Genomic DNA, 17,121 nt, shown 5'->3' with positions numbered 1-17,121 from the left:
ATTACTACTATTGTTGTTGTTGTTGTTGTTGTTGTTGTTGTTGTTGTTGTTGTTGTTGTTGTTGTTATATGTATGACAAAATGGCTACATATTGGATTAAATTTCATTTAATGCCATTAGCCTACTTTTAGTAACCTGACTCCGCCAGATGGGGGCGGCATTGTTCCACAAATTCACAATCCCTCCTCCTTAGGTTGTGAAGCAAATGTGAACCAACCTACATCCTAGCGTCAGGTTATACTTTTAGGTCATTAAGCCACATTAAACTGTAGTAACTTGATTGTTTTGGGGGTAATTTACCACATTATTATTTCATTCCAACTAGTCTATTTCTTCAGTGTTTTCCTGGTTGTAGTAGGTTAAGTAGGATAAGAAGACTATTTATTTATTCATCAGTTTCAGCTAAATGTAGACTAAAGCACTTTGAGCTCAATCATTTTCATTTGGGCATCTTGTCACGTTTTTCTGACCATAGAGAGTTAGCTTAGCTTTAACTTGTTATTTTCACCACAGTATCTCCTTGTATCCCCCTGCTGCTTGAATTAACATTTAATTACAGCTCCCCCACTCAAATGCCACGACAACGCTTCTCCATAGATAACCAAAGTTACGCCCACTTTCGGGTTAGGCATTTGCACCAAGAAATTTCATCCGCCATTTATTTTCCCATAGACATTTTGTTAAATGTTTGTAAAAACATAGTTTTACTTAGTCAAAGCAAACGATTCAGCTGTATTTAGAAACAGGAGAGACCATAATTGCAGTCGGACCAAAACGTAAAAATATAGCGGATTATAATTTTTTTAGTTTTACTTTTTTAGTTTTGGTCTGAGAAGTCTATTGTGGGTCTATTGTCTCTCCTGAGCTGAATCGCTTGGTTTGACCAAGTAAAACTATGTTTATAAGCATTTTACGAAATATCTATGGGAAAATAAATTGCAGATGAAATCTCTTGGTGCGCAGGCCTAACCCGGAAGTGGGCGTGACTTTGGCTCTCTTTACAGGCGGTGCAAACTTGAAAGTGAAAGTATGAAAATGTGTCGCACTTTTAATTCCATTCAGACAGCGCCATTCAGATCTCCATTTTGAGAGAGCAGAGCAGCAGGAGGGAGACGGCTGGAACATGGTGAGTGTTATTACAACATATAATGTCAAAGTCTCTGACAGAGATCTAACATCTCTTCACCTGAAATACATTAAGAAATGTTTCTCAAAAGTAATGAACAGATTCCAGTGTCAGTAAATAACACAGAGAGAAGCTGACGTGGGCCTGTAGCCTACTTCAAAGAAGGCCGACATGACGCAGTTTATTAATATTATTGATCCAGTTTAGCTTCTTTGCTTCTATTTATTTCAGTCTTGCTCTGAGACTGAGATGTGGCTGTCTGTCAGTCACGTGACTCCTCAACAGTGAATAGAAGAGGGGAAATCTATGGTTTATTGCGTTCTGTTTAGAAAACATGGGCGACACGAGTAACGAGCGTTAGCTAAAAGCAAACACTTGGTTTGGTCATGTTCAGGCCCGGCTCCAGACCCAAGTTACAGAGGGGGCCTGCCCCTAGCTTGGGGGGGGGCAAGCTACCCAAGGGGGGTCCGGGGGGATTCTCCCCCGGAAGAAGATTTTGTACATTTTAAAGTAAAATTCGTCAACCTGGTGCATTTGAGAGCAAAATGAAGAGGCTACATCTGTGAAGAACTACCCACATCTCTAATGTGTTGAGACTTTACCAAATAATTAGGCCTAAACAATTAATATTAAGTGTATTTACACATTGTGCACAAATTGCATTCATTGTGACAAATTTACAATAGTTAAAGGTCCCATTCCGTGCAAAAGCTGTTTTTACTTGTAAATGCATATACTGCTGTCATCCCTCCCTGTAATGAGTGGTCACAAGCTCAGAACTGCCACAGTTGGATTTGTCCCTATCCAGCTTCCCCCTGCAGTCTCCTTCAAGCCACGCCCCCTAACGCTCTGTTCCCCCAGAGGGGGTAATGTGACGTCAGTCGCGTCCTCAAGCATACTGTGCGCGTCTCTCTCACACAAGCTACCTGCACCATTTTGTCTATAGCCACAAAATTAACACTTCTAGCTGGAGCGACGCCAACTGTACGTGATCCAGCAACTGCGGAGGTGCATTTGGTAAGTCTAGGCATTTTGAGATGTCCTCTTTAGCGTAGCAACCGTTAAGTTAGCGATAGCTTGTTGCTAACGTTAGTTGTGGACACAACCTAGCGTGCTGGTCCACAAACGCTAATCTGATTGGCCGCTGGGAGCCTGGGGCGGGCTCTCCCTCAGCGGCCAATGGGAACTGTTAGTTCTGAATATATTATAGAAACAGACCATTCTTGGGACGCAACGAGATGAGGAAGTGACAACTCCGTCACAACAAACGGGGTTGCTATATTTTCGACAAATTAATCCAGAATCATGTTTTATGGACCAGAGACACACGTTTTTAAGAGGTTACAGCTGCACGAATTGGGACCTTTAATATCCAGCCAGAATCATTGCAAATGGATGTTCAAAGTAACAGTTATCAATAGCATTCAGTTAATCAATGCCTAATGACAGCCAGATTCCGTTTTAAACTTTAAAACAGAAAAACGGAAAAACGTTTTTAGCAACAAAAAAACATTTATTTTTTTTATTTTATTTTTTTTATGAAGGGGGGGGGGGGCAGTTTGTTGAATAGGGGGGCCCGGCCCAGCCCCTAACGCCGGGCCTGGTCATGTTTCTTATTGTTTTCTCTAACTCGTACTAGCGACTGCCTACTGTTGCATTTGTGTGGGGGAATGAAAACACTGCAGCACAGGCCACCGGAAGACGGGGGCGAGAGCAACATTTCTTCTAAGCATTTGACGAATTTGATGGGGACATAAATCGTGGTTGAAATCCCTTGGTTTGTCTGCCTATAAGCAGGAAGGGGGTAAGACTTTGGCTCTTTACATTTAGCCCAGGTCAGGCCACTTTTTAAGGGGGTCTGTAGTCGCCCACCAGGAACCTTTTAGTTACAAAGACATCCTGCATTCTGAACCTGTTCGTCACGTGCATATGAGTCCGTTTCAGACTAAAAACATAGTTTGTCTAAGATGACAGGTTGAGAGGTGGGTCATAGTATGATGTCGATGATTTTATTTGACAATTCTGGGGACTGGATTGGGCTTTGGCCAATCCTGGCGTGTTCCGCCTCCAAATCGAGTGGGATTCAGTATATTGTGGCGCTCCCCTCGGGAAGAGCCTTTTGACGGGAGGAGTGGAGCACAGCGAGCCGCTGGCAGCCAGCTGCCTTCGTGTTGCCGAGCGGAGAGTGCAGCACGTCAGCCTGGAATCTCCGAAGTGCGACCCCTGACAACCAAGCTCTCGGATGTGCGCGCCATTATCGCTGCTATAACGATACGATATCCCTGGAATGCGCGTTTTAACGAGCCAGTTACATTTGTTTGCATGAGATTATAGTTTTTGTTTTTTATCCATGTTTCTAACAATTGGCCAAGTTAGTAGTTAGTTTATGGGATATAAATTCTGCCAGATGACAGGCACTAGGCGCCATTTTCGACTTCATTTGGAAGAGAAAATTATCCAGAAATGAAGATTTGATTGACAGCTGCATGTGGTGATATGATTGGTTGAAATGGGGTAGAAATTTAATAGTAGGCCTACAGGGTGACGTCAGCAAACTATAAATTACTGTTATCAATGAGATCTTGAAAAACAAACTTTTGATGTGAAAAAGTGTGAAAAACTAAAGAAATTAGATTGTTGTGATTTGTTTTGCATAAATTATTAAATAGGTGCACTGCATACCCAGGTATTTGAACTAAAAGAAAAGAAAAGTCATTCTTGGGTTCAGCTCGACTTTAAGGAGGGAGACTACAGGAGGACTAATGTTTAATAAATACTTATAAAGAACAGTCTAAATCAGTGAATAAATAACTAATGTACTTATAAAATAGAAAATGAGGTGTGGACATCAGGTCAGTGTCTGCAGGGTGTTGAATGAAGTTTACAGGTGTTAAACTACAGTAAAGTGTCTGAGATGTAAATGATTTATTAGTGGACAAACTAATGACAGCTTCTCTCAGAGTCTCAGACCAAGACAGACATAAAACTGGATTAAATTAAACAGCTGAGTCATGTTGACCTTCTGTTAAATACAAGCTCACATCAACATCTCCACTGTTTGATTCAGATCATTATATCACAATTATGAGAATTATGAGATAATAACACATTTCTCAATAAAAAAGGCAGATCCACAGATTAATACACACTGTTTTTAATTAGACGTGTTTATCGAAAATGAGGTGACACTAACTTACCTGTGTGTGTGTGTGTGTGTGTGTGTGTGTGTGTGTGTGTGTGTGTGTGTGTGTGTGTGTGTGTGTGTGTGTGTGTGTGTGTGCGTGCGTGCGTGCGTGCGTGTGTGTGTGTGTGTGTCAGTGTTGGACAAGTTACTTTAAGAATGTATTTATACATATTACTAGCTACTTTCATTTAAGTTACTTTGCATTATTACTGTCTGTTTGACAAGTTTAAACATGCCGGCTGGGCTCCTTATGCTCTGTGTGTGTGTGTGTGTGTGTGTGTGTGTGTGTGTGTGTGTGTGTGTGTGTGTGTGTGTGTGTGTGTGTGTGTGTGTGTGTGTGTGTGTGTGTGTGTGTGTGTGTGTGTGTCTACAGTGTTACTGAAGTCCAGAAGATGAGTGTGTGTGTGGAGGAAGAGGAGGGCGGGGCAGAGCCTCCAGCACTTAGCTGTCTGTCTGTGAGAGATCTTCATCCAGACTCCAGTAATGAACATGAACATGGACCCTCAGACACAAAGTAAGACTGCTTACACTGTAAGCCTGCAGTACCTGATACAACCTGATTACATGACAACATACCATAGCATGCAGTACCTGATACAACCTGATTACATGACAACATCCCATAGCCTGCAGTACCTGATACAACCTGATTACATGGCAACATCCCATAGCCTGCAGTACCTGATACAACCTGATTACATGACAACATACCATAGCCTGCAGTACCTGATACAACCTGATTACATGACAGCATCCCATAGCCTGCAGTACCTGATACAACCTGATTACATGACTACAGCTGAAGCAAACCATTTCACAGACCATTTCACAGCTGGGCTACAGTTGTAAACTTTTAGTTTTCATATTCGGTAGCCTGGGTCATGTTCACAAACTGGTTGTGAGAGGCCTCTAGATGGCTGGACTACCTAAGAGAAGTGCCAAACAGCTAGTAAGGTATTGCTCAGTCTCTGCTATTATTGGTAGCCGCTCAATATGGAGAAGGCTCTGCTTTTTGTATTGAACTGTATTTGTCAACTTGCCACTGCCATCACCCTGTGTGGTGTTCCTTATTTTTTGTACGCATTATTGTGGTTGCCAACTAGGCACTTTTGTAAGTAACTGTCTCCCAGCATCTGACTGCATTATTAGTGTTTATGTCCTTTGTACTCTGTATTTATGTGGACATAAATAACTCATTTAAATGTGTGTGTGTGTGTGTGTGTGTGTGTGTGTGTGTGTGTGTGTGTGTGTGTGTGTGTGTGTGTGTGTGTGTGTGTGTGCGTGCGTGTGCGTGTGTGTGTGTGTGTGTGTGTGTGTGCGTACGTACAGTGTTACTGAAGTCCAGAAGATGAGTGTGTGTGTGGAGGAAGAGGAGGGCGGGGCAGAGCCTCCAGCACTCAGCTGTCTGTCTGTGAGAGATCTTCATCCAGACTCCAGTAATGAACATGAACATGGACCCTCAGACACAAAGTAAGACTGCTTACACTGTAAGCCTGCAGTACCTGAAACAACCTGATTACATGACAACATACCATAGCCTGCAGTACCTGATACAACCTGATTACATGACAACATACCATAGCCTGCAGTACCTGATACAACCTGATTACATGACAACATGTCAACTTATGAGGATGCTCAAAGTAATTGCAGCCGAACACAATGATGCAAACTATAGATCTGTTTCTGTGTTTTATCCAAAGTACTTTGAACAAATCATTTTTTTAAATATGAGTTTCTTGAAAGGGAAACTGTGAAGATTGTAGCAGGGGCATTGGTTCAATGTCACTGTGATTATTCAGTATTGCTCAGCATCTGAAGGAAAAACAAACTTCTCAAAACAAATTAGGGAGAATACTTCCAAAATTCAAAGAAGAATGGATTAAAAAAGGATGACATGAAAGTATACTGCAGTAATAATAGGAAATGGTGAGTATGAAAATATATGAATACATATGAAAATGATTAAATTTATGACATTAAATAGCAAACTACATGTTTTGCTTTTATAAGAAATGAGGAAATCTGGCATCCTGGACACTTATCAAAAGTCCATGTTATCAAAAACTCCAAAGAGAAAAACTGACAATGTGCAACACTGCATGTGCATGATTTGGCGTCAGTATTCACTAGAACTAATGATAGGTTAGCATGGTAAAGCAGCTGGTCACTAGAACTAATGATAGGTTAGCCTGGTAAAGCAGCCGGTCACTAGAACTAATGATAGGTTAGCCTGGTAAACCAGCCGGTCACTAGAACTAATGATAGGTTAGCCTGGTAAAGCAGCCGGTCACTAGAACTAATGATAGGTTAGCCTGGTAAAGCAGCTGGTCACATGAACTAATGATAGGTTAGCCTGCTAAACCAGCCGGTCACTAGAACTAATGATAGGTTAGCCTGGTAAACCAGCCGGTCACTAGAACTAATGATAAGTTAGCCTTGTAAACCAGCTGGTCACATGAACTAATGATAGGTTAGCCTGGTAAAGCAGCCGGTCACTAGAACTAATGATAGATTAGCCTGGTAAACCAGCCGGTCACTAGAACTAATGATAGGTTAGCCTTGTAAACCAGCTGGTCACATGAACTAATGATAGGTTAGCCTGGTAAAGCAGCCGGTCACTAGAACTAATGATAGGTTAGCCTGGTAAAGCAGCCGGTCACTAGAACTAATGATAGGTTAGCCTGGTAAACCAGCCGGTCACTAGAACTAATGATAGGTTAGTCTGGTAAACCAGCCGGTCACTAGAACTAATGATAGGTTAGCCTGGTAAACCAGCCGGTCACTAGAACTAATGATAGGTTAGCCTGGTAAACCAGCCGGTCACATGAACTAATGATAGGTTAGCCTGGTAAAGCAGCCGGTCACATTAACTAATGATAGGTTAGCCTGGTAAAGCAGCCGGTCACATGAACTAATGATAGGTTAGCCTGGTAAACCAGCCGGTCACATGAACTAATGATAGGTTAGCCTGGTAAACCAGCCGGTCACATGAACTAATGATAGGTTAGTCTGGTAAACCAGCCGGTCACATGAACTAATGATAAGTTAGCCTGGTAAACCAGCCAGTCACTAGAACTAATGATAGGTTAGCCTGGTAAACCAGCCAGTCACTAGAACTAATGATAGATTAGCCTGGTAAACCAGCCGGTCACATGAACTAATGATAAGTTAGCCTGGTAAACCAGTCGGTCACTAGAACTAATGATAAGTTAGCCTGGTAAACCAGCCGGTCACATGAACTAATGATAAGTTAGCCTGGTAAACCAGTCGGTCACTAGAACTAATGATAAGTTAGCCTGGTAAACCAGTCGGTCACTAGAACTAATGATAAGTTAGCCTGGTAAACCAGCCGGTCACTAGAACTAATGATAGATTAGCCTGGTAAACCAGCCGGTCACTAGAACTAATGATAGGTTAGCCTTGTAAACCAGCTGGTCACATGAACTAATGATAGGTTAGCCTGGTAAAGCAGCCGGTCACTAGAACTAATGATAGGTTAGCCTGGTAAAGCAGCCGGTCACTAGAACTAATGATAGGTTAGCCTGGTAAACCAGCCGGTCACTAGAACTAATGATAGGTTAGCCTGGTAAACCAGCCGGTCACATGAACTAATGATAGGTTAGCCTGGTAAAGCAGCCGGTCACTAGAACTAATGATAGGTTAGCCTGGTAAACCAGCCGGTCACATGAACTAATGATAGGTTAGCCTGGTAAACCAGCTGGTCACATGAACTAATGATAGGTTAGCCTGGTAAACCAGCCGGTCACATGAACTAATGATAGGTTAGCCTGGTAAACCAGCCGGTCACATGAACTAATGATAGGTTAGCCTGGTAAACCAGCCGGTCACATGAACTAATGATAGGTTAGCCTGGTAAACCAGCCGGTCACATGAACTAATGATAGGTTAGCCTGGTAAACCAGCCGGTCACATGAACTAATGATAGGTTAGCCTGGTAAACCAGCCGATCACATGAACTAATGATAGGTTAGCCTGGTAAAACAGCTGGTCACATGAACTAATGATAGGTTAGCCTGGTAAACCAGCTGGTCACATGAACTAATGATAGGTTAGCCTGGTAAACCAGCCGGTCACATGAACTAATGATAGGTTAGCCTGGTAAACCAGCTGGTCACATGAACTAATGATAGGTTAGCCTGGTAAACCAGCCGATCACATGAACTAATGATAGGTTAGCCTGGTAAACCAGCCGGTCACATGAACTAATGATAGGTTAGCCTGGTAAAGCAGCCGGTCACATGAACTAATGATAGGTTAGCCTGGTAAACCAGCCGGTCACATGAACTAATGATAGGTTAGCCTGGTAAACCAGCCGGTCACATGAACTAATGATAGGTTAGCCTGGTAAAGCAGCCGGTCACATGAACTAATGATAGGTTAGCCTGGTAAACCAGCCGATCACTAGAACCAATGATAGGTTAGCCTGGTAAACCAGCCGGTCACATGAACTAATGATAGGTTAGCCTGGTAAAGCAGCCGGTCACTAGAACTAATGATAGGTTAGCCTGGTAAAGCAGCCGGTCACTAGAACTAATGATAGGTTAGCCTGGTAAACCAGCCGGTCACATGAACTAATGATAGGTTAGCCTGGTAAAGCAGCCGGTCACTAGAACTAATGATAGGTTAGCCTGGTAAAGCAGCCGGTCACTAGAACTAATGATAGGTTAGCCTGGTAAACCAGCCGGTCACATGAACTAATGATAGGTTAGCCTGGTAAACCAGCCGGTCACATGAACTAATGATAGGTTAGCCTGGTAAACCAGCCGATCACATGAACTAATGATAGGTTAGCCTGGTAAACCAGTCGGTCACTAGAACTAATGATAAGTTAGCCTGGTAAACCAGCCGGTCACTAGAACTAATGATAGATTAGCCTGGTAAACCAGCCGGTCACTAGAACTAATGATAGGTTAGCCTTGTAAACCAGCTGGTCACATGAACTAATGATAGGTTAGCCTGGTAAAGCAGCCGGTCACTAGAACTAATGATAGGTTAGCCTGGTAAAGCAGCCGGTCACTAGAACTAATGATAGGTTAGCCTGGTAAACCAGCCGGTCACTAGAACTAATGATAGGTTAGCCTGGTAAACCAGCCGGTCACATGAACTAATGATAGGTTAGCCTGGTAAAGCAGCCGGTCACTAGAACTAATGATAGGTTAGCCTGGTAAACCAGCCGGTCACATGAACTAATGATAGGTTAGCCTGGTAAACCAGCTGGTCACATGAACTAATGATAGGTTAGCCTGGTAAACCAGCCGGTCACATGAACTAATGATAGGTTAGCCTGGTAAACCAGCCGGTCACATGAACTAATGATAGGTTAGCCTGGTAAACCAGCCGATCACATGAACTAATGATAGGTTAGCCTGGTAAAGCAGCCGGTCACATGAACTAATGATAGGTTAGCCTGGTAAACCAGCCGGTCACATGAACTAATGATAGGTTAGCCTGGTAAACCAGCCGGTCACATGAACTAATGATAGGTTAGCCTGGTAAACCAGCCGGTCACATGAACTAATGATAGGTTAGCCTGGTAAACCAGCTGGTCACATGAACTAATGATAGGTTAGCCTGGTAAACCAGCCGGTCACATGAACTAATGATAGGTTAGCCTTGTAAACCAGCTGGTCACATGAACTAATGATAGGTTAGCCTGGTAAACCAGCCGGTCACATGAACTAATGATAGGTTAGCCTGGTAAACCAGCTGGTCACATGAACTAATGATAGGTTAGCCTGGTAAACCAGCTGGTCACATGAACTAATGATAGGTTAGCCTGGTAAACCAGCCGGTCACATGAACTAATGATAGGTTAGCCTGGTAAAGCAGCTGGTCACTAGAACTAATGATAGGTTAGCCTGGTAAAGCAGCTGGTCACATGAACTAATGATAGGTTAGCCTGGTAAACCAGCCGGTCACATGAACTAATGATAGGTTAGCCTGGTAAACCAGCCGGTCACATGAACTAATGATAGGTTAGCCTGGTAAAGCAGCCGGTCACATGAACTAATGATAGGTTAGCCTGGTAAACCAGCCGATCACATGAACTAATGATAGGTTAGCCTGGTAAAGCAGCCGGTCACTAGAACTAATGATAGGTTAGCCTGGTAAACCAGCCGGTCACTAGAACTAATGATAGGTTAGCCTGGTAAACCAGCCGGTCACTAGAAATAATGATAGGTTAGCCTGGTAAACCAGCCGGTCACTAGAACTAATGATAGGTTAGCCTGGTAAACCAGCCGGTCACTAGAAATAATGATAGGTTAGCCTGGTAAACCAGCCGGTCACTAGAAATAATGATAGGTTAGCCTGGTAAACCAGCCGGTCACTAGAACTAATGATAGGTTAGCCTGGTAAACCAGCCGGTCACTAGAAATAATGATAGGTTAGCCTGGTAAACCAGCCGGTCACATGAACTAATGATAGGTTAGCCTGGTAAACCAGCCGGTCACTAGAACTAATGATAGGTTAGCCTGGTAAACCAGCCGGTCACTAGAACTAATGATAGGTTAGCCTGGTAAAGCAGCCGGTCACTAGAACCAATGATAGGTTAGCCTGGTAAACCAGCCGGTCACATGAACTAATGATAGGTTAGCCTGGTAAAGCAGCCGGTCACTAGAACTAATGATAGGTTAGCCTGGTAAAGCAGCCGGTCACTAGAACTAATGATAGGTTAGCCTGGTAAACCAGCCGGTCACATGAACTAATGATAGGTTAGCCTGGTAAAGCAGCCGGTCACTAGAACTAATGATAGGTTAGCCTGGTAAAGCAGCCGGTCACTAGAACTAATGATAGGTTAGCCTGGTAAACCAGCCGGTCACATGAACTAATGATAGGTTAGCCTGGTAAACCAGCCGGTCACATGAACTAATGATAGGTTAGCCTGGTAAACCAGCCGATCACATGAACTAATGATAGGTTAGCCTGGTAAAGCAGCCGGTCACTAGAACTAATGATATGTTAGCCTGCTAAACCAGCCGGTCACTAGAACTAATGATAGGTTAGCCTGGTAAACCAGCCGGTCACTAGAACTAATGAGAGGTTAGCCTGGTAAACCAGCCGGTCACTAGAACTAATGATAGGTTAGCCTGGTAAACCAGCCGGTCACTAGAACTAATGATAGGTTAGCCTGGTAAAGCAGCCGGTCACATGAACTAATGATATGTTAGCCTGCTAAACCAGCCGGTCACTAGAACTAATGATAGGTTAGCCTGGTAAACCAGCCGGTCACTAGAACTAATGATAGGTTAGCCTGGTAAACCAGCCGGTCACTAGAACTAATGATAGGTTAGCCTGGTAAACCAGCCGGTCACTAGAACTAATGATAGGTTAGCCTGGTAAACCAGCCGGTCACTAGAACTAATGATAGGTTAGCCTGGTAAACCAGCCGGTCACTAGAAATAATGATAGGTTAGCCTGGTAAACCAGCCGGTCACTAGAACTAATGATAGGTTAGCCTGGTAAACCAGCCGGTCACTAGAAATAATGATAGGTTAGCCTGGTAAACCAGCCGGTCACTAGAAATAATGATAGGTTAGCCTGGTAAACCAGCCGGTCACTAGAACTAATGATAGGTTAGCCTGGTAAACCAGCCGGTCACTAGAAATAATGATAGGTTAGCCTGGTAAACCAGCCGGTCACATGAACTAATGATAGGTTAGCCTGGTAAACCAGCCGGTCACTAGAACTAATGATAGGTTAGCCTGGTAAACCAGCCGGTCACTAGAACTAATGATAGGTTAGCCTGGTAAAGCAGCCGGTCACTAGAACTAATGATAGGTTAGCCTGGTAAACCAGCTGGTCACATGAACTAATGATAGGTTAGCCTGGTAAACCAGCCGGTCAAGTGAACTAATGATAGGTTAGCCTGGTAAACCAGCCGGTCACATTAACTAATGATAGGTTAGCCTTGTAAACCAGCTGGTCACATGAACTTATGATAGGTTAGCCTGGTAAAGCAGCCGGTCACATGAACTAATGATAGGTTAGCCTGGTAAACCAGCCGGTCACTAGAACTAATGATAGGTTAGCCTGGTAAACCAGCCGGTCACATGAGCTAATGATAGGTTAGCCTGGTAAAGCAGCCGGTCACATGAACTAATGATATGTTAGCCTGCTAAACCAGCCGGTCACATGAACTAATGATAGGTTAGCCTGGTAAAGCAGCCGGTCACATGAACTAATGATAGGTTAGCCTGGTAAACCAGCCGGTCACTAGAACTAATGATAGGTTAGCCTGGTAAACCAGCCGGTCACTAGAACTAATGATAGGTTAGCCTGGTAAACCAGCCGGTCACTAGAACTAATGATAGGTTAGCCTGGTAACCAGCCGGTCACTAGAACAAATGATAGGTTAGCCTGGTAAACCAGCCGGTCACTAGAACTAATGATAGGTTAGCCTGGTAAACCAGCCGGTCACTAGAACTAATGATAGGTTAGCCTGGTAAACCAGCCGGTCACTAGAACTAATGATAGGTTAGCCTGGTAAACCAGCCGGTCACTAGAACTAATGATAGGTTAGCCTGGTAAAGCAGCCGGTCACATGAACTAATGATAGGTTAGCCTGGTAAACCAGCCGGTCACATGAACTAATGATAGGTTAGCCTGGTAAACCAGCCGGTCACTAGAACTAATGATAGGTTAGCCTGGTAAAGCAGCCGGTCACATGAACTAATGATAGGTTAGCCTGGTAAACCAGCCGGTCACATGAACTAATGATAGGTTAGCCTGGTAAAGCAGCCGGTCAAGTGAACTAATGATAGGTTAGCCTGGTAAACCAGCCGGTCACATGAACTAATGATAGGTTAGCCTGGTAAACCAGCCGGTCACATGAACTAATGATAGGTTAGCCTGGTAAACCAGCCGGTCAAGTGAACTAATGATAGGTTAGCCTGGTAAACCAGCCGGTCACATGAACTAATAATAGGTTAGCCTGGTAAACCAGCCGGTCAAGTGAACTAATGATAGGTTAACCTGGTAAACCAGCCGGTCACATGAACTAATGATAGGTTAGCCTGGTAAAGCAGCCGGTCACATGAACTAATGATAGGTTAGTCTGGTAAACCAGCCGGTCACATGAACTAATGATAGGTTAGCCTGGTAAACCAGCCGGTCAAGTGAACTAATGATAGGTTAGCCTGGTAAACCAGCCGGTCACATGAACTAATGATAGGTTAGCCTGGTAAACCAGCCGGTCACTAGAACTAATGATAGGTTAGCCTGGTAAACCAGCCGGTCAAGTGAACTAATGATAGGTTAGCCTGGTAAACCAGCCGGTCAAGTGAACTAATGATAGGTTAACCTGGTAAACCAGCCGGTCACATGAACTAATGATAGGTTAACCTGGTAAACCAGCCGGTCACATGAACTAATGATAGGTTAGCCTGGTAAACCAGCCGGTCACATGAACTAATGATAGGTTAACCTGGTAAACCAGCCGGTCACATGAACTAATGATAGGTTAGCCTGGTAAACCAGCCGGTCACATGAACTAATGATAGGTTAGCCTGGTAAACCAGCTGGTCACATGAACTAATGATAGGTTAGCCTGGTAAACCAGCCGGTCACATGAACTAATGATAGGTTAGCCTGGTAAACCAGCTGGTCACATGAACTAATGATAGGTTAGCCTGGTAAACCAGCCGGTCACATGAACTAATGATAGGTTAGCCTGGTAAACCAGCCGGTCACATGAACTAATGATAGGTTAGCCTGGTAAACCAGCCGGTCACTAGAACTAATGATAGGTTAGCCTGGTAAACCAGCTGGTCACATGAACTAATGATAGGTTAGCCTGGTAAACCAGCCGGTCACATGAACTAATGATAGGTTAGTCTGGTAAACCAGCCGGTCACATGAACTAATGATAGGTTAGCCTGGTAAACCAGCCGGTCAAGTGAACTAATGATAGGTTAGCCTGGTAAACCAGCCGGTCACATGAACTAATGATAGGTTAGCCTGGTAAACCAGCCGGTCACTAGAACTAATGATAGGTTAGCCTGGTAAACCAGCCGGTCAAGTGAACTAATGATAGGTTAGCCTGGTAAACCAGCCGGTCAAGTGAACTAATGATAGGTTAACCTGGTAAACCAGCCGGTCACATGAACTAATGATAGGTTAACCTGGTAAACCAGCCGGTCACATGAACTAATGATAGGTTAGCCTGGTAAACCAGCCGGTCACATGAACTAATGATAGGTTAACCTGGTAAACCAGCCGGTCACATGAACTAATGACAGGTTAGCCTGGTAAACCAGCCGGTCACATGAACTAATGATAGGTTAGCCTGGTAAACCAGCTGGTCACATGAACTAATGATAGGTTAGCCTGGTAAACCAGCCGGTCACATGAACTAATGATAGGTTAGCCTGGTAAACCAGCCGGTCACATGAACTAATGATAGGTTAGCCTGGTAAAGCAGCCGGTCACTAGAACTAATGATAGGTTAGCCTGGTAAACCAGCCGGTCACATGAACTAATGATAGGTTAGCCTGGTAAAACAGCCGGTCACTAGAACTAATGATAGGTTAGCCTGGTAAACCAGCCGGTCACTAGAACTAATGATAGGTTAGCCTGGTAAAGCAGCCGGTCACATGAACTAATGATAAGTTAGCCTGGTAAACCAGCCGGTCACATGAACTAATGATAGGTTAGCCTGGTAAAGCAGCCGGTCACATGAACTAATGATAGGTTAGCCTGGTAAAGCAGCTGGTCACATGAACTAATGATAGGTTAGCCTGGTAAACCAGCCGGTCACATGAACTAATGATAGGTTAGCCTGGTAAACCAGCCGGTCACATGAACTAATGATAGGTTAGCCTGGTAAACCAGCCGGTCACATGAACTAATGATAGGTTAGCCTGGTAAACCAGCCGGTCACATGAACTAATGATAGGTTAGCCTAGTAAACCAGCCGGTCACATGAACTAATGATAGGTTAGCCTGGTAAACCAGCCGGTCACATGAACTAATGATAGGTTAGCCTGGTAAAGCAGCCGGTCACATGAACTAATGATAGGTTAGCCTGGTAAACCAGCCGGTCACATGAACTAATGATAGGTTAGCCTGGTAAAGCAGCCGGTCAGGTGAACTAATGATAGGTTAGCCTGGTAAAGCAGCCGGTCACATGAACTAATGATAGGTTAGCCTGGTAAAGCAGCCGGTCAGGTGAACTAATGATAGGTTAGCCTGGTAAAGCAGCCGGTCAGGTGAACTAATAATAGGTTAGCCTGGTAAAGCAGCCGGTCAGGTGAACTAATGATAGGTTAGCCTGGTAAAGCAGCCGGTCAGGTGAACTAATGATAGGTTAGCCTGGTAAAGCAGCCGGTCACATGAACTAATGATAGGTTAGCCTGGTAAAGCAGCCGGTCACTAGAACTAATGATAGGTTAGCCTGGTAAACCAGCCGGTCACGTGAACTCACATTTCATTTCCTTCTACCAGACCGTCTGGGCTCAAGCTTTCACTCAGTATTTGCAGTGGGTGGAAGTTGGGCGGGTGTACTTGCGTTGACAGACAACTCCTTCAGCCAATCAGTGTTTATTGTTGTTTATTGTTTAAAAGGATCCCCATTAGTCTTCACTTTAGTGGAGACTAAAGTGTTAATAGTGTGGGATCTCTGCTGTTGCGGCGATACTCCTGTACTTGTTTAATTGTTGTTATTGAGTCTATTCCTGCAATACACTTATGGCCACCCCTCCCACCCTGGCCACAAACTCTTTAAGACAGTCCCCCACGGCAAGAGACTGAGGTCTGCCAAGATCAGAACCACCCGCCACAAGACCAGCTTCTTCCCAACCGCCATCAGCCTCACCAACAAGGCCCGGAAACCCCTTCCGCCAAGGACCTCACCAACAACACACACACCCCCCCCCCCCACACACACACACACTCTAACTGGGACTGGTAAATTAATGTAAAGTCCCTGCACATTAATGCCTATTTAACTTAGCCTGTAAATTTCATGTACATTCAATGTAAACTCTTATTTAACTCTGACTGTAAATTCATGTAAATCCACTGCCTATTTAACGTCTATTTAACTCACTCTGTAAATCTCATGTAAATCCAACGTAAATTCATATTTATCATCCACAGATCACTTCACCACTCATGTACATATTGTATATATTTACTCGATTTGATTCGATTTGATTGCACTTGCAACTTTGTGATTGTCTTTAGTTATCTTCCTACTTCTTATCTCTGTATATTGATGTGACCGCTACGCTGCATACAGACACTAAGACAAATTCCTCGTATGTAACTTGCATATTATGGCAATAAAAGTGATTCTGATTCTGATTCTGATTCTGTTTAAACTTGACAAACGTTGATGTTACTGCTTGAGGCGAACAGCCACAGAGGCAGCCATTACGGTTTTGTAAACGAAATGTGAGTTCACGTGACCGGCTGGTTTACCAGGCTAATGATATGTATCAAACATTTGTGTTTCCAGAGGTCAAGACCACAGGCAGAGAGCAGAGTCTCCAGTACCCAGCTGTCTGTCTATGAAGAGTGACTGGTCTAAAGATCAACCTCTACACTTCAGTAATGAACCTGGACCTTCAGACACAAGGTAAGAGGACTGTTATACTGTAAGCCTGCATGATGCAATATCATTAACTCATTCATGGCCAGTTTAGGACTGCCAATATTTAGCACAGGCCAAAGATTTTTATAATTGTTGGTCATCTTTCAAGACCCACAGTAAATTATCTATTAGCACCAAAGTGATTTGCAATACCTCAAAATGAAGATGTACGTCTCTGGGTTCTCCAGGGGAAAA

At 43.8% G+C, this 17,121-nt stretch overlaps 1 protein-coding gene across 1 annotated transcript in view; it reads left to right on the top strand.

Annotated features, from left to right (window-relative positions):
• Positions 1 to 5,658: 5,658 nt before the first annotated feature.
• Positions 5,659 to 17,121, top strand: part of LOC310791510 (protein NLRC3-like) — a gene marked incomplete at both ends in the record, with an annotated part of 55,454 nt that continues 43,991 nt past the window's right edge. The window contains one exon of the mRNA XM_083653186.1: positions 5,659 to 5,780. Coding sequence (XP_083509312.1) covers positions 5,659 to 5,780 — 122 coding nt within the window. The remainder of the gene's footprint in view (positions 5,781 to 17,121) is intronic.

This window comes from Poromitra crassiceps (genome assembly GCF_964638095.1).
Source record: "Poromitra crassiceps genome assembly, chromosome: 16".
In the NCBI taxonomy this organism is placed as follows: Eukaryota; Metazoa; Chordata; class Actinopteri; order Beryciformes; family Melamphaidae; genus Poromitra; species Poromitra crassiceps.
This window is presented reverse-complemented; position numbering and strand designations above follow the sequence as displayed.